Source organism: Plectropomus leopardus, chromosome 10 (genome assembly GCF_008729295.1).
Source record: "Plectropomus leopardus isolate mb chromosome 10, YSFRI_Pleo_2.0, whole genome shotgun sequence".
Lineage (NCBI taxonomy): Eukaryota > Metazoa > Chordata > Actinopteri > Perciformes > Serranidae > Plectropomus > Plectropomus leopardus.
In genome coordinates this window covers 24,251,173-24,278,911 of record NC_056472.1, presented here as the reverse complement: position 1 = coordinate 24,278,911, position 27,739 = coordinate 24,251,173, and the positions used below count along the sequence as shown (strand labels likewise).

The 27,739-nt window shown below is 39.5% G+C and overlaps 1 protein-coding gene across 2 annotated transcripts in view; it reads right to left on the bottom strand.

Annotated features, from left to right (window-relative positions):
- Positions 1–27,739, bottom strand: part of ddias (DNA damage-induced apoptosis suppressor) — a 39,044-nt gene extending 11,305 nt beyond the window's left edge. Inside the window, exons 1-6 of one of the 2 annotated variants that reach the window (XM_042494171.1) lie at positions 27,441–27,738; positions 26,212–26,373; positions 25,443–25,542; positions 24,225–24,532; positions 21,254–22,749; positions 14,956–15,066 (exon numbers count right to left, since the gene is read on the bottom strand). In XM_042494171.1, coding sequence (XP_042350105.1) covers positions 14,993–15,066; positions 21,254–22,749; positions 24,225–24,532; positions 25,443–25,542; positions 26,212–26,373; positions 27,441–27,562 — 2,262 coding nt within the window. In that variant the 5' untranslated portion in view covers positions 27,563–27,738 and the 3' untranslated portion in view covers positions 14,956–14,992. Of the gene's footprint in view, positions 1–14,955; positions 15,067–18,981; positions 22,750–24,224; positions 24,533–25,442; positions 25,543–26,211; positions 26,374–27,440 lie in introns of those variants that run through there. The other variant, XM_042494170.1, reaches the window with a different exon arrangement.

Genomic DNA, 27,739 nt, shown 5'->3' with positions numbered 1-27,739 from the left:
CATGAGATGCAACATGACATTTAAAACAGTGACAGCAGCAAGGTAATTTTATAGCAAGAAAAAAAAAGTTTTCCCCAGCAGATGCACGGACAAGATTTTAGATCAGAAAAGTCAGAAGTCAGAAAAAACAAACGTTTCCTGCTTAAACGTTTCATGCAAGAACCATTGTTGCGTAAATGGCGCCTCAGGCTGGCAGACTGATTAGAACAGCCAAAGTTACACCCGAAAACTAACCTGACTGAGACCAGGCTACATAACTTTACATGTTAATGTAGGTCAGGCTGTGTAAGCCTTCAATATGGGTAGGAAATTTTCAAAAATTAATTTTGACTTACTGAAACAAATCTGGTTTAACTGTCATTATGAAACGCTCGTCATGCAACATTAATTTCTCAACTGCTATTCCTGAGGTCAAAAGTGAACTTGAGCTTTTAACCAACAAGGATGAGAAGTCTTTAAACTGCACAGAAGTTGGAATGGATATTTGGATATCTACATATTCAATGAAAACTGCTCATTAAGATGATGTGATATGATGTGATGTGACTGAAAAACTAACAGTCAGACTTTATGGTGACATTGTTTTCAAAAGTATCATCAATAAAGTCTTAAAACTTTGTAAAACTCAGTTCAAATGTCCCTAATGTAATGCAGATGGCCATAAGCTAAGCACACAAAAATGTCTCTGTACAGTGCATTAAGTGACTCTATTAAACTTTTCTGCAAGCACATTTTAAGAATTGTTTGTGTATCTAAATTTTGCTATACTCTTGTGTAATATTGACCATATGGTGGGTTACTGGACTGCAAGACCTAGAGGCAAACAGAATGGCTTACAATATTCACACTGCTGTCACTGTGCAGAAAGATGCAGAAACAGTGGACAACTTTTTCTAGTCAATAAGAACACAGCCAGGAGATAAACTTTCTATAGCGTGGTGTGCAGCGGTAAAGCTGCTGTGGTTCAAGGGGATTTATTTCCCCAGAAGATGAATCTGTGGTTAAAAGACTTGCACGGAAAACAGCATGATGACATTAAACTTTCAGAGCACACGATTATGACAAATAGACACAAACAAATACTTCTACCTGAAATAAAGACAGATATTTCACAACCAGCCCATTACAATTGAACAGAGTCCAAGCAATACCAAGGGGTAATCTCAGGCCTGCATTCTTTCTAATGGTCAGCAGAGGGCGACTCCATTTGTATCACATGCAGCATCTGGAGTAAAAAAAAAAAAAAGTGCCAAAAACTGCATTTCCTCTAATGGCCACTTGAGGTTGGCCCCCAAAACAGACTAAATCACTGTAGACCCCCATGCTAAAATGGCCAACTTTACAGCAGAAATGAACATGTTTACAGTCTGGGACAAAGAACAGTTTTGGTATCTAAAGCTAATTTCAACATTTATGACAACTGTACGGGGTTGAATTTTTATATAACTTACTTGTTTACATTTTATCAAGCATTAAAGGGATGCATGATTTAGGGCAGGCTGCTTTTGCTTTTAGCAAATATTTAATCAAAACTGAAACTTTCAACATCATACAGCACGTTCCCTGCAGCTTTTTTTTTATTAAGTTCAGTGAAAATTCAAATAAAAAATGAATGAATAAAAATAGCTCCCTGAGATTTTACAAAGTAAATGTTCCTCCCATGCTGACACTCTCTCTGCATGCATTGCAGACTGCCTTTCCTGGTGTTGGTTGAGTGTAATACACACACTTTTTCATTAGTTAATTTTATTGGCGACCATTAAAAATAAAACGCTGATACAGATAATCGGCAAAATGCCATTATTGGCCCGCTAAACATCCAGCCCGATAATCTGTCAACCCCTGGGCTTCTCAGTCAGAATCACCCCTCACTCCTCCACAGTACCAGCCTCATCAAAATAAGTTCACTACTGGCTCCAAAAAACAAGATAATGACCTCAATACTGAACTCAAGGCTTCAAAACACTCATCCACAAACCAATGGGTGACGTCATGGTAGCTTTGTCCATTATATTTGAAGTCTATGGTTAAAATATGGTTCAAACTTTACAGCAGAAATAAACATGTTTACAACCTGGTTCCAAAATCCTCTCTATAGCCAATTTCTCTACTCATGACAACTGTATGGGATTGAATTAGCATATAGCTCAACCTTTGAAATGTTATTAAGGCTTAAAATTTATGGAAAATGGGTGCTGTCCGTTGAGTCGCTACCACAGATTGACAGAGTTTAGGCATATGGATAAAAAAAATTGAATAGGAAGAGTCAGAATTGACCTTGTTTACAGTTTGAGGTGTCTTGATAACAGTTTTATATACATATTCTTTACAATGGTGACCTAAGTAGAAAATGCTTTTGTGCTCACATTCACACATTCAGGGATATTTTTTTTTTGTGCAATACTGCAAATAGTCATTGGGAAAAATCAGACGGAGGGCCTAGCTCTGGGGACATAATTGCTGCCATGGCAACAGTGTTGGTAGTTAGTTGTACTAAAAGACCCTCTAACAGGGAGTCAAATATTCAGTTTTTCAGTATATACATTTTGTTTTCATGGTTCTAAGCCGTTTTTTCCAAGCACATTTTAGCATTTGCATTTTCACAGTTAACCATGGGTGCAAATGCACCTTGCTTACCAAGCTAGCAGCCAGTGTTAGCTTCACTTTCTCCTTAAAATATGGTCCCTTCTGGCTCCAACAAAACCATATGGCGACAGCCAAAATGCCAAACTTAAGGCTTAAAAACGAATATTCACAAAGAAATGGGTGAGGTCATCCATACAGTCTATGGATTGTATACAAATCTTGGGAAAAAAATGAACCTACCTTTCACTTGATTTATTATCTCTGTAAACATTTCCTAATGAATTTATAGTCTCCATCGGTAGGTTCAGCACAATGTTGATTTTGTAAATTATGTAAATTATTTATGTAAATTAGAGTAAAATAGACAATAAAGCATCTAAAGCTAATAACACATATATTCAGCTTTACTCTGACTCATTGAGCTTTCACTGAATACATTAAAAAGTTGTACATTTCATCAGTAATTAAACATTTAATAAGATATAGTAAGTACAATGTATTTAAAACTAATTGTTCTTATATAACATAATGTCTATAATGCAAACCATGTACTCATTATGAAATAAAAATATCTGCATAGTTAACTCCTCAAATGGACATTACTTCCATCAATGCATAATTACCGGTAATCACAATTATGAAAGAAAACATACATGCTAATGCTCTTAAGGCTTCCTTTTTACCCCACCCCCAACACTGCACTATATACTCTATGTAAATAAGTAATCACTGGTGAATGCATGAGCTTAGTGAGATATCACACATGGGGATGATAAGACGGGAAATGAAAGAATGAGGGGAATGCAAGAGAGAAAGAGACAGAGAGAGGAGGGAGGGAGGTCGAGTTTGACTCAGAGCAAAGCAGTAAGAGGGTAAGTCAGGATGTCCCGTAGGTCATGAATAAAAGACGAAAAGAATAATTTGGGGCGTTTTTCAGCCTGGTACAGAACGTCACAGTGTGGATATCAAAGAGATGAGTAACACTGAATCATATCTTCTTATATTTTCTTTTTAATTTTTTTTTTTATTCTCCTCTTCTCTCTACGTGCCCGAGAGCAACACACATACTGTACATTTTTCCACGAGACCCACACATGCACATTAATATGGTTATCTTGTAGGTGCAGTCACCACGGGGAATTAGCATGGTGCAAATTAGGTTGGATCTCATCCTTAGAGAAGCTATTAGCCCCTCACTACCGTCTTCTGTAATGTATGTGTGTGTGTGTGTGTGTGTGTGTGTGTGTGTGTGTGTGTGTGTGATGTTATCAAGGAAATCTCTGCTCCACCAGTACATCATGTTCTCCTCATCAGGAAAAAGAAAAAAACTGACTCTCATATGCACGCAAATTAACACACTTCCTTGACAAAAAAAAAACACTGCCACTGACAATGTTGAGAGAGTTTGTTGTGCTGTCACTCTGTAGAACAGTGATACTCAACTTTCAGCCTCAGTATGGTGCCGGGTGGCCCCCCCAATCATTTTCAAATTCACATGAAAAATAAAGTGATTCACACTGGGAATTGTTTGGTGCACAGTTGTACAAAACAGCATCAAAATGAAGCTTGTTTGTCAAAATACTGCCAAAGTTGGATCCCCCACCCTCCCCATTAGAGGTCCTAGCTAAGCCCATAATGTCCTAAAATCCTAGAAATATCCTAAAATCCTGAAATGTCCTAAAATCCAAGAAACGGCCAAAAATCCTCGAAACATCCAGAAATCCTAGAAACATGTATGGGGGTGCTGCAACTGGCTCTTGGCCTCCTGTCATTTTGCAAAGCAAGGAGGAACCCAGATATAGAGTAAGGAAGAGCGGTGTGTGCCTGAAGGACTGCTGCAGAAAGGAGGGAATCCTTCACACGTACAGCAGCAATTCATTTTCTGATCGAAGTGGAGATAGTGACTGTGAGGGAGCGCGCTGTGGTTTCTAAAAAGACGTTCCTAAGAGGAAGATTTGTCTTGTCACTGTTCTCCGCAGGACCTCGCAGTTTATTACCATTTTACAATCAGTCCATGAGCAGCTGTTTCCATTGATAACAGATTGATGTATTTGTGTGTAATTGTGGGACCTTAACACATGCGGACTCATAACTGCTGTGCGCTGATTCAGACAGACAGTTATCTGGTCCCCACTTTACCTGTGTAAATATTCTGCGAGTGTTATCTGAAACCCCATGTATTGAAATGTTGAAGTATCATGTAATATTTTTCCACGTCAACTAAAAACTTAATCTCAGGAAGTGTCCCACGAGCGCTTGCTTTTGGGAGGAGCATTTTACAAGTAGCTACACAATAGATTTTATTATTCTTCTGTTCTGCTGTCGGCGGCGATAAGAATAGGAAAAGCACACTGCCAGCAGAATCTAACTAGAAATAGTGCTGCTACATCTACATAGTGTTGTCAAAATAATTGAGATAGCAGCTTCGAGCCTCGCCCAGTGCATAAGGCTCTCTCTGTAACACTGTTTTGATGTTTTAAGACACGAATCTCATGCAAGTCTGTCATTACTTAATATGACCTCAGATGCCTTTTGAAGATCACTTTTAAATGTCAGCAAGCATTTAGTGATCACTTTGAATGCAGACATGACTGAGCTGATCCTAAAGAAAATGCTATTTTTATTTACTTTTTGTGCTTGATTTGTTTATTTATATTGAAGGGGAACTACAGTGGCCAATTTTACACATTAATTTAGGTTTACTTTATCGCAGAGATTCCTTCTTTGCCTCCAACATCCCATTGTACTCTACCTGCTCAGCACAGAATGAAGATTACGTACTTGTCAATTTTGAGACTTCAAAATTTGGGAGGATTTCAATTCGAAAGTCAAGATCTGAGCATCATCCACACCTTTTTTCTACTGCATTTTGTTAATTTTTACATTCATTTTAAACAATGGAAATATCAAGATAATAAGTCAAAACGCAAACATTTTTATGTTAAATCCATCGATATGTCAACATTATGACAACCTGTTTGTGCCGCCCCCATGCCCCATGTGGCCAACAAAATCACTTATAGCAGGTTTAAAAGTTCAGTGTACTATGCAAGATTGTAGATTAATATTTGTAAACAAGTTCTTCACTCAAATTGAAAGTAAAAGTCAACTTCTTTCCAGTTTTACTTTGCTATTTGCATTTTTTTCAGCGCTATACCTCTTGGATGCCTGCTGCTAACAGTCTGGCACCTGGTCTACCTTTTCATGAAGCCCAGACCTCACTTGAGCGCTGAGGGGGTACAAACTCATTCACGGCCCCAACACAGGAAATTAGAAAGTACAGGCAGAGTCTTTGCAAAAAAAATACACCTCCACACACTGAGAGTGGGTAATGATCATCGAGAAAGATTCCTTTTGTTTGAGTTTGTACATTGCCTTTTAAGAAAATCCTGCATAGAACATCATTAAGTTTACTGCTCTCTATACAAAAAGTATGATTTATTTTTGGGGGGGCATTTTGTTTGATTCAATTATCTCTTATAAATAGGCATCACCGCGTGCGCTGCCTGATATCAAATTTTGGATCAGATCTAATTTGAAACTATCTTCCTCCTCCTTTGATATAAAAGATGGTCTTTATGGATGATAAAAGATACTGTACTGCTGCACTGGCAAAGTGTAACTAATCATGTCAGATTAGTTTCTTGGCTTGAAGGAGGTGTAAATGGAAAGAGGGAAGGTTGGCAAAGACGGTGGAGAAAATGATTTTAGGGAACTGAGTTGGTGTTTATTTCCCCTCAGCCACAGTGGAGCTTATTCACGGTGCCGCCAGTAGATGGAGCTGAGATCCTCTCAATGCTCCAGGGGTCGCTCTGCAGCATGTGGGCATTCGCGTGTGTGTGTAACTGTGTGATAATGGACACTGATATTTTTTAAAGGGATGTTACAGCAGTAGATGACATTTTAATATCTGTGAGCTTCTGTGTCACTCCCATGACGTCAGTCTTGTCGCTGCAGAAGTTTTCCTCTTTGAGCTGTTTACTTTTTGTTGGAGGTCAGAGTAGGACAGGACCTAACACTCAGAGGCACACTTCTGAAAACAGCGTCTCTTCAGGCGCCTGCGGTGAACTGGCACTTCAGACGCTAGGTTCGGGGGCTGAGTTAGGGGGTTAGTTCTGCACAGTGGGACCCAAGTTGGCGTTTGAGGCAGGGTAAGCATGTCTCTCTTTGCCTCATCTTCTATCTCCCTCTCTCATGCTCGCCCCAGTGTCTCCTCTCCCCTCTCTGTGTCCCTCTTAAGTTTGCCTATCAGCCCTCTGGCCCCGAGGAGCATCTGTGCCCCTCCTCATTCCCCATATGCCCCGTGCCTTTAAGCCTGGCCCCCAACGCTGGAGCCGATCACTTATTCATCAGCGGCATGAATTAACAATCGTCTATTTTCCATCACACCAACAACCTGATGGCTGATTTCACTCCTGACCTGCTTCTGGTTTTACTTGTACATCACGCAAACACACAGATGGCACACGGGAAGTGGGAACCTCGACATGTCAACATGCAGACGGAGAAAGGAGTTATCAACACATTGGCAACATGCAAAAATACGGTCTTACTACTGTTGCACAACATCTACATCTAAAATTGAGGACAACGGCCCTGTCTCAGCTGTCTCAGCAGCTGAATGGCGATACAGAAGAGTTGATGTTAGCAGATTAAATTGAAGATATGTCCTCTGATGCTGAGCCACAGTCTCTGTGAGACAGTCGTCTTGTCGCTGTCAAACTTTAAAACTGTTCCTTGTTCTGCTGCTGTCAGCTGTCATTTCACAGCCACGTTTATGCGACCAATCTCCAGGTTTGATCAGAACCAGCTGTCCAATGCGTCCGTCCAGTGGGCTCATCAGAAATCCCACTTTAAATCTCACCCACTCAGATCAATGGGGTCTAACTGTCAAATGCCAGCCTTACACTAAATGACTTTTCAAGTGATTTTGCAGATAAATGTATAGTGTTGGAATAAAGTCATCAGAGTTTTACCTCATTGTACGCGCCTGGAGGCACGGTAATACAGCCGGTCAAAATAAGGCTGCTATCATACGATCTTCACATGTGGCGTTTTTATACTTTATAGCATACTTAGCTCAGTTTTAGCCACTGTAGCAAGAAAACAATCACATTACGCCATTTGAAACGTTTATCGCTAACTTTAAGCCTACAGTTTGTGTTGTCATTGGTTACTAAACTAAAGATGTGTTTCGGTAAATAGCCAACATTAGATGTTACTTAGCAGTCTAAAGAGATGTGAGTTCAGCATCAAACCACATCTTTTTACTCTCCAAGAGCTGTCTCCAGTGTTGAAAAGCCACAGCAATATTTAAGTTTTGCTTAACATTGCTTCTGTCTGGGAGCTGCTTGTGATGGGGATAATGGTAATTTTCCTGGAGCTTCTGCCATCACTGTGTTTCTTATACACCAACTAATTCACTGAGACTAACTTCTTCATCCTCTCCTGCAGCACACTAGAGGCTACAGAGACTCACTTATCGCCTCTCAGGACAGCATGTATTATTATACAGCCAGGGACAGCCCTTCTTTGCAATACAACACATAGGCATCTTGGACATAATGTCAAAGGTGTAACTTCTTCACACTCGGTTAATGAGGTTAGTTCATTTTTTTGAATGTTTTAAACTAAAATTATGTCCAGATCTTACACAACTCACCTTTAAGTCTCTAGTGCGCATGTTCTATGGGCTGTACAGTACAGAATCAGTGCCAATTATCCCCGAATCATCTGAAATTGTGGAATGAACAGGATGCTGCACTCAATGCTGTATCCAATATCTTAATACATTCATGGTGTCTAGTCTATAGACTGCATAATAAAGATGGATGACAATTAATCGCCTCATGGTGGCTGGCTACAGTATAGGTCATAAACCCCGCCCCCTACATGATAGAAGATGTGACATGGCCAAACTAAAAAAATTCAAAGACACCTTCAAATATTTTTTTTGTCCAAAAGATGGTTTCTGTCATTTAAGGTAATTGTTCACATGCCACTGTATGTTCAATTGTTATTTTATCTGGTAAGTTTTGGTTTTAATTGAGTTATTTCATGATATTAAAAAGTTGTTGTGTTGTCATGATTGACAGCTTTGTGTGCTGGGCATAACTGGTCACACAACAAAACTTGATAACTTGATGGAGATCTATACTGCACAGGCTCTTGCTCCAAATGACGTAATCAGCTCAAGATGGTAGCGGCCATATCTTGGATATCTTGGCTTAATTTTGGTACAGTTGGAGGAGGTGAAGACTGCCCTGTAAAATGATGCCATCATAATGGGGACTCATTGCCAAAGACAGGTTGCATATTTCTTCAGTTCTCCCCACTGTGTACATATTGCCATGTACATTTAATTAAACTTTTCAGTTAGTATGTCCTGATTCAAATGACAGAATTTACGTGGCTGGTTTAGGTGAAGCTTCAGGAATAAAAGAAAATTGACTTATTGGTTTCTGTATTGAAAATACTCAAGGAAAAAAATAAGAATTGCAATGGCAGGGTAAACAGGACTGGGGGAAACCAAAGAATGAGAGGAAATGCACATATAGTGAAGGGACAGATACGCTGTGGTCAAATTATAAGGTTTGTGTGAGGAGGTCTGAGAGAGGTTGCTGAATATAAAACAAGCTTATTTTGAATTATTTAAAAAGTGCATACAAGCACAATCTATGAAGACTCCTTTCACTCAGCCCTGTGTGAGATATCATAAAAAGGAGTCAGGATTAAAGGACAGGAGATCGATACCACTCCAGGAAACAAGATGAAAAGACTGTACAAAAACGGAGGTGTAAAAACAACAGGTTGCGACCGGTGCAAAGTGATTTCTTTGCCGTGTGTAGTTACTTCCTGGAGTCTTGTCATCATTGTGAGGTTGCCAGGCAACCAGCAGAGGCTCTGGGTGGTTACTGCAAGAAACAGGAATAGTCCTGCAAATAATCCCAGTAAAACCACAACTTGACATTTTAGCACGTCATTTTGTTACAAAAACAAGATGTAAGATATATGTCTATACGGACACGGGTATTTTTGTTAACAAAAATACCCGGACAGAGAGCTTTGGACAGAGTCAGGCTAGCTTGATAGTTTCAAATGTACCAATAAGGCATGAAAATGGCATCAATCTTCTCATCTTAGACTTGACAAGAAATCAAATAAACATATTTTCCAAAATTTCAAACAAAGCCTTTTTTTTTAAAGACTTGGAAAAAAGAAAAGAACTCTCTTACTGTCTAAGGCAGGGATGATCAACTTACTTTGCTTAGGGGCCACTTTTGCAGAATGACAGACGGCCAGGGGCCAGTCACAGCAGCCCCATAGATGTTTCTGGGATTTTAGAACAGTTCTAGGATTTTAGGAAATGTTTCAGATTGTCAGACATTTGTAGGATGTTGAGACGTTTGTAGGATTTTAGGACATTCGGGTTTTTAGGATGTTCCAAAGATTTGAGGACATTACGGGCTGTCAAGAGACCCTCCACAGGCACTTTTTTGATTAAAAAAAAAGAAAAAAAAGAAAACAGATCTATTTTGATGCTGTTCTATGCACTCTGGCACTTTATGTATACTAAAAGTACAAAAGCAGCATCGGGGGCCAGATTTGGCTCGCAGGCTGTAAGTTGAGTATCACTACCTAAAGTCAAAGTGGCCACTTTCCACTGACATCACTGACTTTTACGAAACATCAAAGGTGAAGCGAACACACACAGGAGGAATCAGTTTCATATGTCCCACACATATCTTTGAATAAACGGGACCTTGTAATCTGGAACAATGCGGTAATGGCACTTGGCCGATGGTCCTCCTTGGTGTCGCAACAACTCTGCAGACAGAAGTTACATTTAGGAAGTTATTGCTCATGTGGAGCAGAGAATACTGTGTGTGTGTGTGTGTGTGTGTGTGCGTGTGTGTGTGCGACAGGCTAAGAATGAGGCAATGTTAAGATGCTGGCACTGTCGTAGTACACGTGTCTCGATACATGATGTTTGTAAGCGTGTGATTAAAGGGAGTGTCTGTCTTTCCATATGACAGACCAAGGACACAGTTCAAAGCGTTGCCAGGTGTCAATCGAGCCCTTTGAAGCATCCTCTCTCACCCCTCTCAAAGGGTAGATGGGGGAGCAGAGGAGGAGACATCTCGAGTGTTTTCACATTTAGCCATGCGTCAAGCAGTGTTTACCTTACTGGGAAATGAACGGCTCTCGGCTATAAGAGGAACTGCTCCCTTGATGTGCGTCGCTCCGACCCGTCCTTATATTCACAGCTTAGGCCCGGAAGCCCCGCATTGTGCTATTTAACCTCCCCCCTTCCCTCCATCACCCACAAAACACTCCACACACCTCCATCACAGTACTTTAAGGGCAGGGTAGTGGCGCCTAGAGCCACATTAGCATGGCAAACTCGGCGTGACAGCAGTTTTGCTACAGTGCTGTTATGATGGAGTGAATATGCTCACAGTTTGGGCTGCTCTGGGGGAAAGCGGCTCCCTCCAAAGTGTGTTATCATGTAGCCCCGAGTGGAGCTGGAGGGAAGGAGGGGTAGGGGTGGGGGAGTATGAGATTGGGAGGAGAGTGGGGATGGAAAAGTGAAAAGGGGCTAGAGACTGGAGGTGAGCTAAATTCAAGTTCAAAGCCGCAGAACGTGACTGCGAGCCGAGAGCGAGCTGGGGAGGAGCTGTGATGCAGACAGAACGCAGGGGGAGCTTGGATGCGGTGTGCGCCAGAGTGAACGGGCCTTGGCGAGTTGACAGTCACTCCACACATGAGTTTGAGTCAAAGAGGAGCCGACAGTGCCAGGCTTATTGAAAAAGACAGGGAGAACACTGCAATCAGCTCTTCCCCTCCTGCGAGGAGGGAGTGCAAAATCACATGAAATAAACACAGAGTACACAGAGAGAGTGCTGCCTCTGCAGTGAGACTCATGATGCTGCTACAAGTATCATTCAAATGTCCGCCTGCTAAGTCATAACATACTACTGATCTTATCTACTATAAAATTCTCAATTATATTAATCAAAGAGCAGTACGAGGAGGACCATAAAACATCAGGAATGAAAGTCTTCTGCAGCATAATTGAAATTCTTTAGCGTAATGGCTAGAAATGCATCCGTGTTTTTGCCATTTTTAATAGCTTCTTAGAAGATGGGTAATTGGATTTCATCCCTGGAAGAGCAACTAACCAGAAAATCACAGAGAAATTAACCTTTTATTCAAGTCTATTCTTTCATTCTTGAAGTGAGGCTAAAAAAGTAGACCAAAAACTGTTCTTGGATGGGCAGTGGTGGAAGAAGCATGCAAATCGGTAACTAGTTGCGATACCACACAAAACAAAGAGTCAACTAGAAGGGCAGACTTCCATCAGGCCAATAGGGTGCCCCAGGAATGCATCCGAAATTCTCGGGAAAAAAAGTTAACATTTTAGCACTCCCAATTCCCTTGTTTTGTAGTCATGTTATTTTATTTATTTATTTTTTTTAAAAAAATATGCCTGTAGTTAACACAGGCTTAAGAGATTTTCACATTTTGTTCTACAACATAAACCACATCAGAAAATATCCCTCTTGTTTATTTTGAAGCTTCAATGTGTCTTTAAAACAGTGGTTGTTTTTGTTTGTTAATAGCCCAACATTTGCTTTTTTAATTAATTGCATTTAGGCATCAAAAATCAAAAAGTGGTGTTTATTTGTGACGATTGTGTCACTCAACTATACGTGTAAATATGTTTGCCACAGAGCTTATTTTCTGCAATGATCCAAAATCAAATGAAAAAAAAGCTAACCGTTGCGTCGGCCTCAAGAAAATGATCCCAGAGGGCCCTCTATACATCACCCAGGTTAAGACGCTTTATTTAGCCCTGTCGCTGGAGGGATGCATGACGAGCCGCCACAAACTACCGTCCAAGCAGTGCTATAACATCATTCACCGACACCAAGTTTGAGATAGAGGCCATATAAGACAAGACAAGACATATAAAAAAATATCTCTGGCCTCCATGCTGCTTTCTACTGTTTACTAACCATTTTCTGGCCCTCAACACAAAAACAAACTGACAGGAATTGTATACCTGTGTACACAGCTCTGGTATACTGGCAATAATTTACTGGTAAATCTAGTTTTAGGAGGTTTTCCTCATGGATAAAAACCTGCATGGGCTTATTTTGGCAGATAAAGGATATTATATGCCCACTTCCTCTCAGTAACCTACCCATCTACTCAGTAGTACACCCACCTAATCAAATACCATTATACCACTGATCCAGCATTATATTTATAAAAAGTTACATGTAGTTAGCTGAGGTAGCATAAAATGAAAATACTCAAGTACATGTTCCTTAAAATTGTACTTAAGTACAATTCTTATGTTAATGTCCTTTTCTACAGCTGGTGTCAAACAGAAAGATGTGCATCAAAAAAGCATCCTTCCTCAGAATTGCTGCTATATAATGACTATATGTGAAGAAAGCTCTTTCATTTTCTCTCTGAAAGAGAGCAGCATAAAATATTCTACCAGAAAAATACTGTCTGTGTTTGTCTGTGATCACTTTACACTAACAGAAACCAAATGCATGATTTGGATTTTTTTCTCTCTCTTTCTGTAGGCACAGATGTGTATATAGTACAAAACACAAATATAATGTTAACAAATACTGTATATTTAATTTATTATATTTAAGTTGGGGGGTGGGATTTTTTTTTTGCATCCCCAGTTTTTAAGTTTTAAGGCTGATTTTTATTTCTAAAATTCCTTCTAATTTTATCAATTGTCTCCAAACCATGACAAAAAAATGGCATGCTGCTGTAATTGCCATGTAAAATAACCTCTGTAACTGCATATCATGCAGGAGATTTACATTATAGAATCTACCAAAGGGCAGATTATAATGAAAAATCATGGTGTAACTTTGCTCCAACATGCTTTTATTGCCACCTAAACATAACTAGTCCCATGTACTGTGGTTCACTCAGACCTCTCAGCTGACAGTTTCTCCTCCAGCTTACTGATAACGTTATTTAGTTTTCTCATCACTCTGTTCTGTAATTATTTTCTAGATGGAGAAGTGTGGGGAAAGAAAATTGCATCTTTTCACAGATGGGAGAAGAGGAAGGAGACATATCCGATAAAATGTCTAATCAATTTCAGCAAATTAAAGGCAGTTGTAGCCTGTAGAAGATATTTATTAATTTAGAGGCTAAATACAACTATAGCACAGCTGCACCCCCCCCCCCCCCCCAGATTATTATAGCAACAAGCCAGGAGCCAGGTGTTCGTTCTGGCAGGGAACTGAAGTCTTCACAGCAATAGAAAACAATTACAAGCAGCTCCACTCAACTTCAAAGATCTCTCTAGTCTGCATCATTAAAAACAGGTACTGCAACCTGTTTCTAATTCTGTAAGCTGAAGATATTATCCACAGTTTAACTTTACACAACACAGCTGCGTTCAGTGCTGGTACTTTAGTGGCAGGTTTGTTGCTGTCAGACTGGTTGACAGTGGCTGTGATGCTGAGGCTAGTTTGTCTTTCAACAGGCACTTCATGTAAAACAGCGAGGACGCCGCAACCCCACTAACGGAGACCGAGGCCCACTTGTTTCCATAGCAGCACACAATGAACTTCACGCAGGTCCTGGAGGGCCCACTTAGCCTGCGTCTGAAATAATTCACCTTTCAAATATTCCGCTATTTAGAGTTTCTACTCTGCGGTGAAATCAAAAGATCTTACATCATAATATAAATAGTAATATCGTGGAGTTTACACAACACATCATGCATTGCACATACTATGAATCAGTATAGTAGGGATTATTAACTCGCTTTGCTATGGACCACTTTTCCAAGATAGTAAGAGGCCAGGGGCCAGTTAATGAACAAATATTAAGTATAATGAAAAGCTAAAAAAAAAAAACAGGATAGCTTCTTGAAACTAGTATTAGTACAAAAAAGATGGTGCTCTTTGGTGAAGAGCATGAACAAATCTAGAAAAAAACAGGAAGGAACTATGGTACTCATCTTTCAGAAAAAGTCAAATTTACTTAGGTAGTTACAGTAACTTCCTGCAGAAGGCTGGGTGCCGAAACGCATCAAAGTAGTTTTTAGTCATTTTTTTAATCATGTTTCACATTTACAAGCCGCCAAAGTCTCCCCCAAAGACAAGTGCCTTGGTTCCTTCCTATTTTTTCTAAATATTAAATACATTTATCAGTGTATGCAATAAATTAATTGCCTGTTTTCAGCCTAGACTGCACAATGTTTTGGAGGGTTCTGGGTTTAAACCCATGGGCAAGACTGTATTCACACAGCTGAAAAAAAATGTACATTTCCTGACAAAATGGAAATGTATTTTGGAAACACACAATGCATGTACTCACCATCCCTGATCGTCCAAAACTGATGCAGGAGGGTATGTCATGTTTTGACATGTAAGTCCAGCGACAAAGTGGCGGTACTGGAGAAGTTGAGACACGAACATGTTGATATACCTGAAACAAAAAAAGGAGATTTTTATTGTAGTATATTGTAACATTTGTGGCTTTTTAATTTAACCATTTCTACAGGAGTTCATGTGCCTACTGGTTTTGTCTTTGAGACATCCTGTACAGATGATGGTGCTGATTGGACATAAAATGACAAGAAAGGATTATTGATAAAGATTGATGGTGTATTTGTACCCTCTATCTCTACCCCAACACTCTGTCCCCACGGACCCACATAACTACACACACACACACACACACACACACACACACACACACACACACACACACACACACACACACACACACACACTCCCCTACAGTTATGAAGTGGCCCTTAGGGGGTCACATCATCTGTCCTTCAATATATTGTATTTGTTTACTGCGACAATTGATGTAAAAACGAAAATAAACTCATAAAGTACCAGACAGACAGATGGAAAGAGAAATATAAAGTTTAGATAGGCTCAAATCTGGGACTTCAAAGACCTTTTTTTTTCCCCGACACCAGTTTTAATGAAGCCTTCTCAGAAGGGAGCGAGCAGTGAGACTCTCTTTATTAAAGCACAGCCACTAAGGGCCCCCTGTGGACCCACATAACAAAGTGTGTCATTAAAAATTAACTTTGGGTGGAAGAGACTTTAGTCACAGAGGAGAGAAGGAGCACAAGTTGAGCTCAGCCCGGCCTGTAGCGCTGAGGCCTGGGGAGTGACCGCACTGTAAAGCTCTGGGTTCATCGTACACTGTAAGTCTGCTCTCTCTCAGGACTCTCTGTGGCTGCACTGACCCCGGACAAAAGAAAAACAAATTAATGAACATACTCTGGTGAGTAGACCAAAAAACAACAGAACATTCTGTGTGTGTTTTTTTTTTTTTTTTTTTGGCTCAGCAGGTAGAGTGGGTCGCCCGCTAATCACAGTGTTAGAGGTTCGATTCTCGGTTCCTCACGTCCTTGTGTGTGTCCTTGAGTGTGTCCTTGAGCAACCCAGAGCTACTTCTGATGCTTTTTACTTAAGCTCTTTGCCAGTGAAGTGAATGAGAGGTGAACTATAAACTCTGGACATAATCGCTATATAAATGCACAATAATTTGCTTGTGCAAAGATTCATAAAGGCCAAAAAGCCATGCAGCCCTTTGAGGTCCACCATAAAAATAGTGCATTTGCAAGGATGTAAAAAAAAGAACATGGAAACAGGAAAAAGCAAACTAAAGCACACACACAGTGGTGTAAAATAACAAACTAAATCCATGCACTTAAAGTGTGGGTAAAGAAAAATAAGTATGTGTAACGAGTCTGTCACACAATCGAAAAAAAAAAGTTTTATTAACCACCCAGCTGTATTTGAAATATTTAAAATATCGGCAAGTAAAAACCCGCACCTGGACTTAAGACCAATTTAACAAAGCTGTCATACTGTTTAATTACAACTTCCAGGCCCGTCACACGATGCCATTTAGCCCAAAATGACTTTTTCCCATTGACAGATGTCTGAAAATCAGCTGACACATTATTGAGCGTCATAACCCCCATCAAATGACTTGTTTCAGCATCAGGATTTGATCCATTTTGTCCATTTACATTTAGAAAGTCTAGAAAAACTGCACAATTAAACCATTTTATTCCCCTTCAAACCAGTGAGGGGTTAAACTGGAGGTTTAGCGGCTCGGCCAGCATCTCTGGTACTCTTGCTCGAGGTCCCATTATGCAGAAGATCTGAGTAATTAATACATTGGAAATCAAGCTTTTTTAGTGTCATGCACAACTGAGAACGGGGCTTCGCTTCTAACACTGTATCCAGTTCTATTTATACATCCATGAGCCTGACCCTTAATTTGGGAAGTACTGGCCTAAACCAGCTCGCTGTACATAGAACTGTAAAGTAAAAAACAGCTCCACCTCGAGCAGCAAATACATGCACAACTATTTCATGTTTACATTTTTTTATGTATCTTATAAATATTAGGACATGGTTGTAATTATCTAAAAATCTGTCATATTAAAGAAAAAAAATAGTTCAGTTTGAGCTTCAAATATAGCTGCAGCATTATTAAGACATACGTGGTATCAGCTGAGCTCCACTAACTGAACAAGTGATTTTCAGAAGCCACTTTCCCTCCTCGCAGTCTGCTCCCTCTGACACAGTTGCTTTTTACACATTCTCATCGAAGCTCAGGCCTTTCATATCTATCGCTTTAAGACAGTCCTTTCAACTACAGGTGTCCAGCCCGAGGCAGAAACATGCCCTCCTGTGGCTCACTCACTGTAGTTACGAGGTTACCCGCAACCGCAGATCTGGAATCAGCTCCTTTTGATCCTGCTGCAAGATTTTCGGCTACGAGTAAAAGATGACTTGACAAAGACCTGAACTCAGATCACTCCTTTTTTTTCCCTTTAATTTTGCTGCTCTCAGCTTGAACTATTTGACGTCTTTCACACGTAAAAGCTACTCAGTCAATTACTGGAAAGCTTTAAAAAATATACATAGGGAATGAATGAAAGCACAGCTGCATCAGTTGTCATGTGACATAACTTTCCATCTTTATGAACTGACCTCTGTGGTTTAGCTGAGCACTTCTTTACCAACTCTAGTGTAACGCTCACACTGAACTTTGATTCACTTCGTTCAGCAAGACATCATGTTCTTGTTTCCGGATTTCTTTTTGGGAGGGCTGCCATTTTATGTTTGCTCCAACTAATCAGTGACATGTGACATATCCATGTCAACCAATGGCATTTTTTAGTTGTTCTGAGTCGTTACAATCAGCATTTTTATAACATCAAATGATCATGAGACTACTTTTATTTGAAAGGAGTTGCTTGTCGTGACGAACCAACAGGTTATCGCCTCACTTTGCAGTTCCCCCGTAGCACTATGCAACCTATAGTGTCTCTCAGTTCATCATTTTGCCATTAGTTTATTTTTTTAATGATGCCCTATAACGTTATCACACAGGTATTTACAACCTCAAGATCTACAGGTCCTCCGAGGCTCACTGCTTTTTAACCAGTGGCTAAAAAGATCTAAAACCTGCCATCACCATCGCCAAACCTATCAGATTACATTTAGTAGACAGTCATTTTACTGTGTATAGGGCAGCATATTTTTACATCTTTCTGGGTGAATTTATAGTTTATTTTCACCAAACCAGAGTTGGTGAAGGTTTGAACCATAAAAAGAGGAACCAAGGCAGTCATTGTAAATTCTATTTTGCGTCTGTCAACTTTGAATTAATTGTGTTTTACTATAATAAAATTACAGTTTATTTAAATGGAGTTTGTTGGGTTTGACGATGATGATTTTGGGCTGTTTTTGCAATAATCTAATCAAACATGAAGAATAACAATCTAAGACCGTCAGTGGCAAAACAAGCAATTTTGATGGACGTACGTCAACGGTGCTAACGTGCCCTGAGAGTTTATATTGCAGCCTGGCTACTCATGTCGCTAAATACCTGACCAATACCCTTTCAACTCTGGATTTCTGCGTTTATTTCATTGTTGTAGTAAAAGGATGTGGTATTTTGTGGTCGTTCCAATAAATAAAGACTGTATCTATGCTAAAAATGTACACATCAAATAAAAAAGATCAACCAAAGAGGATGCTGTAACATCCACGTACATGAGTATCACACCAACCCAGCTCACTGTGCCTCTGCACCACATTAAGTACAAAGCTTCAGCTGTTAAATTCTTCATCTTGCTCTCTCTTCTACTCACACATCCAGAACATTGGAGTCATATTCAGAGACTGCTATTCTTAGCTCTTTGGCATGACACTGTACACATTCATTCCTACATTAACACCACTGCAGAGACAAACACAGTAACAGCAGAGCAGCGTCTCTCTGCTGCCAACACAACGAGCTGTGATTTAAATGAGACTGGAGAGCATTCAAAAGTGACACAGCGTCTTGCGGCCTTGGGGTGCATACCGTATTTTGAAAGCAGAACGTCCCTGGCTTTTTTCCAGCTTTTATTCCAGGGTTTTTGTTTCAGTGCCAGTATATTTTGTCTCTATTTTCTATTAATAAAGGCAAAAATGCAAAGACAAAAAAAAAAATGAAATTGAAATCCAGTGAATCTTAGATGTGACAGCAGCAGTTAATTTATCAGATACCCACATATGATCATTTTTTGAATTCAAAGTTGTAGTACAAAAGGAGAAAAGACAAGGTTATGAATAAAAAACAGCAATGACTGAGAGGGTGGAGCAGCAGAAAGATTTTAAAACAGAGTTAACAATGTGTCATGGGCACATACTACATGGCACGGTCCCAATACCTGAAACTAGGTAAGAAAATCCACACCTGCATGTTCAAAAGATTTTTGATCTGAAGCTTTTAGTTACTAAAACGTTTCCAATAAAAGTCTCAATTATTCAACGACCGTGGACCATGTGCATGAGATTCTTCCTTTCAAAACAAATCACTTATGTGTGGACATTGAAACATTAAACCCATATGTGATTAGAAAACCAAAGACATTAATGAGGAATTGTAAGAGCGTTTGCTCTCCTGCAAAGGCTTTCCACAAGATTAAGGAAATTGGCTGCAGGGATTTGCTCCCACTCAGCTACAAGATCATTTAAGGTCAGATGCTTTAGTTGGATGCTGAGATCTTTAGTATCACCCATTCTATTTGGGGTGTTTACAGATGTCAGATACTTACATCTAATGCTTTTTAAGACTTTTTCAAGACCATTTTAACCAAATTTAAGACAAGTTTTTGAAAAAAAAATCATCATTTCTTTTTCCAGCATTACAGGTAAGTATATAGGTATGAAGTAATCCTGTGCAGAGGTTTGTTTTTTTTAAACGCGAATATTGTTAATAAAGTGAGTTTGATTAAAAAACATTTTAGGGAAGTGCAGGCATGCAGTATAAACATTTGTAGGTTCTGCGGTAGATTTAAAGACTCTTAACATCTGAAATGCGGACTTTCATGCAGAAAAGCTTGACTCATTTTGACAAAAAAAAAAAATAGATTAGTTAAAATGTTTGCAGCAATAAAGACTAATGACCTTTGAAGCCTTATATTTGTAAAATTAAATTAAAGATATTTTAAGACTTTATAAAGACCTGCAGTCACGTCTACTGCAAATGTTTGCCAATGGAAATTGCATAGCAGTATGCTCAATTGTATCCCAGCCTGAGGCAGTTGAACCCACAATTTCTTAATATTATTTTTAAGATAAGGTGCATACGGCATAAGGTGAGGCAAGGCCTGTAGTGCCTTTCTCCTCTCTGAAATATTTAAAGGTTCAGTGTGTAGGATTTGAGGAAATCTATTGGCAGAAATGGTACATAACATTCTAATAGTAACTAGTGTATAATCACCTGAAACTAAGTATAATTGTGTTTTTGTTTCCTCAGAATGAGCTGTTTATAGCTACACACAGAGCGGGTCCTTTTTCAAGGAGTCTGCCATACTTTTTCTACAGCACCCCAGAGTGGACAGACCAAACACCGGCTCTGGTTAGGGCCATTCAAGTTTTCAGGTCAGCAACCATAGTTCCCATACAACACTGTTTCCCAAATCTCTCCTCGAGTACCACTTGTCCTGCCTGTATTAGATGTCTCTCTCCTGCTCCACAGCTGAATTAAATGATCAGCTTGTCATCTAGCAGCTTCAGGAGTTCATAACGAGGTGATCGCTTGAATCAGCTGTGTTGGAGCACAACTGCCTAACTCAGAACGCACGTTATTTTTTGCTGTACAGGGACTTTCCGCACAGAGTTGGAGTCCAAAAAGGTTAATTTTAGCCTGCCAGATAACGTTATATAGCTGTTCTTTTTTATGGCTAGTGACACAAAAACACCACGTGACACTTCTAAGGAAGATTGCAGATACAGCAGTAGAAACTGTTAGGGTAGGACAAGCAACACTAGCCATAAAAAAGAACAGCTATATATATTAAAAAGTCTTTAATTCTTACATAAATTTGTAAGGTTCATCTGCAAAAGAACCTCTCAGACCGAGTCAGAGAATAAATCTCTGGACCAATCACATGCCTCATTATCATCGTCAAGGAGGTAACATTTAGATCCATCAAGACTTCCCTCTTCACCCGTCTCACTGTCATGACTTTCTGTTTGTGCCGGACCTCTCTGTAATGATGTGAGAGTTTGATCCAACAAACAAAGAGTTCTTTTATAATTCACCCCATCTCCCTGCTGGCTTTCCCGACAATTACCCAAATTACTGCTGCTGTTATCAGTCGGCCTTTTTCCTCTGAGCTTCACACACTGTCGTCTTTCAGCAGCAGGAGTCGGAGGAACGATTACTTCATTGTCTTCATGATCATAGACGCTCATATCACAATTACTTGAGTCACATTTGTGCTTGATCCTTCTGGCTGACTGTAGAACCCGTCTCAGATGGTTCTTATGCGTGTCCGGTTTCCAGAACCTTCTTTTTGGGGTAAATCTGTGTCTGCTGGATGTTGAACTCCATGCTAAGTTTTCCTTTGTTGGCTCTCTGCTGCGCTGGGACAGCTGTTCATCACTGACGCAGCTTAATTTACAAAGAGCAGAGGTGGCAGTAGCTGTCTCTTTCCTGTCCCATTCAGGAAGACGTCTATAAAAAACACCGGAATCTTGACTGTCAGGTTGAGAACTGACTTCAGATAATGTCAACGTTCTGCTTGGGCCTGTCACAGCACCTACTTTTACAATGGGGGTGGACTGAGAGGGAGGGATGAAGTCCAGCTCTTGTGTGTCTCTATTTATGCAATTTTGACTTTTCAGTGTCTGTCTTTGTGGTGTCGAATGTGTCGCGTTATCACTCCTCTGGTGCGTTGTTTTTGGTTTGGAAAGCGGCGGGCGAGCCTCCGTGGTCAACCTGACAGTTTCTGCATGTGTGCTGAGCTTGTTTGTGCTCACATTGATTATGAATGAGCTACCAAAAAGATCTGCTGAACAATTATAGGTGTCCTCTTCAAGCTGCTCTTCTTCGTTTTCAAAAGACAGAGAGCAAGCTTTCTCGTCCTCCTGGTTACCCTCACTGGAAGAAATATTTCTGGATTGAGTCGTGTTGGCACTTCCTAGAGGGCTCTTATATTCCTGGTCGGATAAATCATTTCTGTCACCTCCATTCGGTGCAGGTGTGTTGGCGATATCCAGTAATATCTGTGAGTGGCAGCCTGTTATCTGAAATTTATGTGAGTCGTTCTTGTGTTGCGAGCTGATTTCCAGGTTGTTTCTTGATGTTTCTTTTTGATTTTCCGCATGTTGTTCTGTTTGTTTGTCAAAATCTTTGTTCTCTTCACACAAAAACTCTGTCAGACTCTCAGAGAAAGGCAAATCTTCCCAAGCCAAGGAGTCTGACAACAATGTTTTGGTAGAAAAACCCTTGGAGCTGTTATATGCAGGTGGAGGGGGACTGAACCAAGTGTTCAGGATGGGGGTGTTTCCAACAGCCTTTTCAGCAGATGAGTATGAGCATTTGGCTAATGATGGACTAAGGGAAGAGCTGCACTCTAAAGAAAGAAGAGGTGACGGTGCTCTCTCCTCTGTGACTTTCAGGATCTCTAAACAGTCTCTTTGTGCATGATGTGATGTTTGTGAGCTCCTCTCGTCTCCGCTGTCCTGGGTGCTGCAATCTTCCTCCTGCTCTGCTGATGAAGTTACTAGTCCTAGTGACTGTTGCCATGGAGGGGTGGGAGTAAGGGTGCCGTCTTGGTGCTGCGAGCTAGAATGAAATCAAAAGCAACTGTCAAGAAATGTCACAGAAGGGAACAATTCATCCAGTGACGCCACCTGACACATGAGAGCTAAAGTGAAAAATAATGCTTTTGCATGAATGAATGTAGTGAAATTAAATGCTGTAGTTGAAATGAAAGAGAATAATTGAAAGTCGCATGTGAAGTGCAAAGATAAAAAGCTTGTAAAACTAGTGTTGTTTTTACAGTACATAAAGAGGATCAAGAGCAGCTTTAAAGAGGGTTTAAGAAGAGCTTGTAAGATCTTTTGTTGTTTTTAATTTCAGATTGAGTCTAATTCCCATTTATTTTCAATTTGTTTCTGACCTCTGCAGAGTCTAGCTATGATATAAAATACCAGGGCTGTAACAGTTCATGTATCAATACCCAACCATCACGGTTTGGGGGTCACGGTCTGATGCGCGCAGCTACACACAGAATACACTGCGTGTAGATTAATGGACGTAATATGGAACATAAGTTGTTACAATCACACAATGGCAAATGCAAATAACACACCAGAGCTGGAAGACCCGCCTGTTTGTTCCCTGTGGGGGTGAAACTGTTCCTTGAGAAACTAAATTGCCAGCCAAAAATTAAATACGACTGTAACTGGTATCCCAATCTGCGTGACATCAATGCGAGAGTTATTCTGTAGTATTTTTTTTTAAATATAGTTGTTACTGATATTTTTGAAATTTCACAATGCAAGGTCACAAAAAATATTCATCAAATACTACTTCCCATGTCATGGCATTTTTAAGACTTTCAATACATTGACTGAAGGCATTCTAATAGCAAGAAAGGCCTTATTTTTATATTAATGAATTCAGTGCCTTTTTAGTTCCATGTTATGTCCTTTGTTCCCTTCTTTTATTTAGTTTATGCACATTTTTCTTATGTGTATTAGAATGATAATTGACATAACAATTTGATACATGTAATTTCCTCTTTGTTTCAATTAAAATATTTGAAACATGAATTAAACAACTTTTCAGACTTTTTGAGTGTCTGCAGGAACCCTGGTATAAAGCATGGTGCTATTTTCAATTTCATAGCATAAGGTGTTTTTCCGTTTTGTAGCCTGTTGCTGTGACCTGTTATTACCTTTTGAGAAAGTCTTCAATGGTTGTACAGTCTAAAACAGAAGTGTTTGAAATGTTCCTTATTTTTATAATAAAAATTGTTTACTGAAGCTGCCAGAGGAAAAAGTCTACTTCAGTTCACTGCAGGAGGATTTTCTCTGACTTTGACACTACTATCTGTTCAAAATAAATAAAAAGAAACAGATACTCATGCATTTGTGTTTTTTTTCCCCCCACAGGACAAGTCTTGCATCAGACCATGGCTCCTAATCCAGCGTATGAACCAAACCATGACCTCTGTATACTGTTACACCCATATAACATACTAACAATTATTAGGCAGAGAGCAACAGTCATTAGTAGCTTCGTATAGTCATTACCTTTGCAGTGACTGCGAAAGAAGACCTGAGGCAGAAAGTGTGGCATTATTGAAGCTGCTAGCTGGAAAGTGGCAAGGAATCAGCAGCAGGGTTGTTGCTGGGGGTCTTTTGCTGGGATCGGCGGATTCTTTCTCATATTCGGCAGCTTTCTGAAGAAGGATCCGATAATAACTGACCACTGTGCAGCCTTGTAGGCCTGTAGCTTTGGGGAGCAGCATCTGACTGGCAATAAAGTGGACTGCTTCTTTACTGCTGAAGCCATCTGCAACAGGCCCTCTGAACCAAGGCCAACTTTCTGTTTCGGCTACCTGAAGGGTACAGAAAAGATCAGGGGTGGTTGAGGTTTGTTTACAAATGAAATTCAATAAAGCTGCATTTTGGACATGATGTTCAAATATGTATGATTATAGACAGACCAATACTGGACTTCTGAGGTCAATACTGATATCAACATTTTGGTTTTTAAAAAAAATCCGACAACAACATAAACACATAAACCTTAGATTTTCTTTTAGTCATACCGGCAGCATGGCACAGAGGGGTGTCAGTCTCTCAGCTGGTTGGACCACCACTGTGGTCCAGACTAAAATATCTCAATAACTTCTTGATGAATTACCATAGAATTTGGTAAAGACATTCATGGGTCCCAGAGGAAGAATCCCACTAACTCTGGTGATTCTTTGACATTTCCTGCAGTGCCACCAACTAGTCAAAGTTATAACTGATCCTGCAAAATATCTCAACATCTACTGGATGATTTGGTATGAGATTTTGTACTGGCATTCATGGTGTGTGTGAACATTTTGGTGATCCCCTGACTTTTCCTCTACTGGCACCATGAGGTTGGCATTTGTGTTTTTTTTAGTGAAATGTCTTAACAAGTGTTGAATGGATTGCTATGAAATTTGGTACAGATGTCCATGGTCCCCTCAGAATGACTTACATAGTTGATCACTTAACCATCTCTCTATTTCAATAAATATGTATTTTACTCTCCATTACCAGTATACCAGCAAAACTGCTGACATTCCCCATCAGCAAAAGCTGTACTATGTCATGTGCTAATTATCAAATGTTAGCATGCTAATATGCTAAATTAAAATGGTAAACATTATACAGGCTAAACATCAGTGTATTAACATGCCAACTTTAGCCATTTTTTGCTACTTATCATCCAACATATACACTAATTTGAGCAAACCTCAATTGCAAATGTACCTTTATACCAAAGATGAAATGTCTGCCAATGAAACAGTCCTGGACAGCCTTCACCAACAATGTGGATCTGGTTGATGCTCCATCTGAGTTCTCCACCAACCTGCAACATTACAGACGTGACAGAAATTCACACTGTTTTTTTAGGGGCTCTGGCTCCTCTAGTCAACTCAAATTGCTCCCTCTGGCTGTGCCTCTGGTGTGTGTGAACGTTTCAAAACTGAGAAGCAAGTGGTACCTTGTACAGTTGCTTTGGCTCACATAGAGTGAATGGGTGAATTTGACTTAGTGTGAAAGTACTTTGAGTGGTCAAACAATGTAAACACTGGTAGAAGCAGCGTTACATCACCTCACTTGATACAAAAACTTCCACAACATCATAAGTTAATACACTTTTCTAAATTAAAAAATCAATACCTAGGTAAAATAGTAGAGGTGCTGTTTCACACCACAAATGCTGTTAATAAAAGTGTCTGTTGTTTATCATTCACACAGCAACATATACTACCACCAAACACAGTAGTAATACTGCATAGGAACTTGGAAGTATCTATAAGTGAGCCATCCATACAGAAACTTGTCCAAAACTAATGACACACAACACAAAGAACGATGTAATGCTTCAGATACAGAGCATGTTTAAGGTACCCTTAAATGTCCTGCAAACCTGAAACACTTTTGGTCTTTCAGGTTATACAAGACCGGTGTAAGTTGACAGAGTAATAAATTGCTGAAATTTGGAGTTGCTTGACAGACAGTTTCCTTTGCTCACCTCTGTAAACCACTTGCATGGATGCCAAAGAAGGGGTTCAAACAGGTCCCAAATACTGTTACTCCAAATATGCTTCTGTCCCGGGTCACCTTCAGTGAGAGACGATACCTGTAATCAACCTGTTCCCTCAGACAGCTGTAACCACACTTGGAGCATCTGCATCTGTGAAGAAAAGACATGGCAGACAAGTTAAAGTGTCTCCATGTGTGAATGAGTTCTGGGGTTCCCACACAGTTTCATAGACTCAATTTCAAAACTTTTCAATGACTTTTTAAAGATCCATAATACAATTTCTGAGACCCTTCATAGTGTATAACACAAACAGAACTATACAGTATATGAATATTAATCTGCAACTTTTTCCAATATATTCTTGATTTATTTGATTGTAAACTCATTTCTGGATGCAAGTCTGAAAAACAAATGTTGCAGCATAAAAATTAGACAGACACTTCTTAAGCCTTGGAATTGGACATGGATGGATATCTACAAAAGATTAATGTAAAACTTATTTATTACAACAAAATTCAGGAACTTTTCCAGGCCTGGAAAATGAGATTGTGAAATGTCTTGACTTTTACAGGTTTTCCATGACTGTGGGAACTCTGAAGTTCATTTGCTTTGTAGGAATCAATTCATTTTCTGTTTAACCCTGTGAAACATAAGCAAACTGACTTAATTATATTCAAAAACATGGGAAAAGGGCAATTAGCAACTTAACAACTGTACCAAAAATTAGCAAGAAATTAGTAAAAAGTACAAGAAAATGTCATGAAAATTAGCAAATAAAAAATAAACAAAAAACAATGGGAAAGTAAAAAAACAAAACATAAAATGACAGAAAATGTATAAAATTATAATTCTGTAAAATTATTTTCAAATACACAATGATGATAGCAGAAACACAGTTTTCCCCCTTCATTTTTAAAAATAATTTTCCAAAACTAATTTCTTTCAAGTTCTAAATAAATTAAATCAATTTGCTCAGGTTTCTAAGGTTTAATTACTGAACACAGCACAAGAAAGTTGTTGTTGATCCAGTTTTCAAAGGGTTAAGCTTATTTAGATAAGTTACAGACTTTTATAGGTTTTCCACTTTTTAAATTAATTCATTTTTAGTTAACTTGAACAACTTTCAACAGTCAAAGTAAGACTCTGAGAATAAGATCCACTTTTGCCCCAAGAGTACTGGAATAAATCTGTGTTTTTCGATGTAACTGTGTTTTTACCTCGTCACGTCCTGCTGTTCAACATCAATCCTGGAGAAACAGCTTTTGCAGCACGGATAAAACACGCAGGTATCTTTCAGAGACAACACAACACAACCCACCAGAGCCCGTCTAACAGACATTTCCCAGCAGAGTGAGCTGCTGCAGCTAGCAGGCTAACATTAGGCTAACTGAAAGTTGTCACAAAACGCATGTTAAGTTATATTAACTTAACTTTGACGGCAGCAACTTCAGCGTGACCAAATATTTAAATAGACAGAGGCTAATGCGGATCAAAGCTCAACATTTCTGTGTTTTAA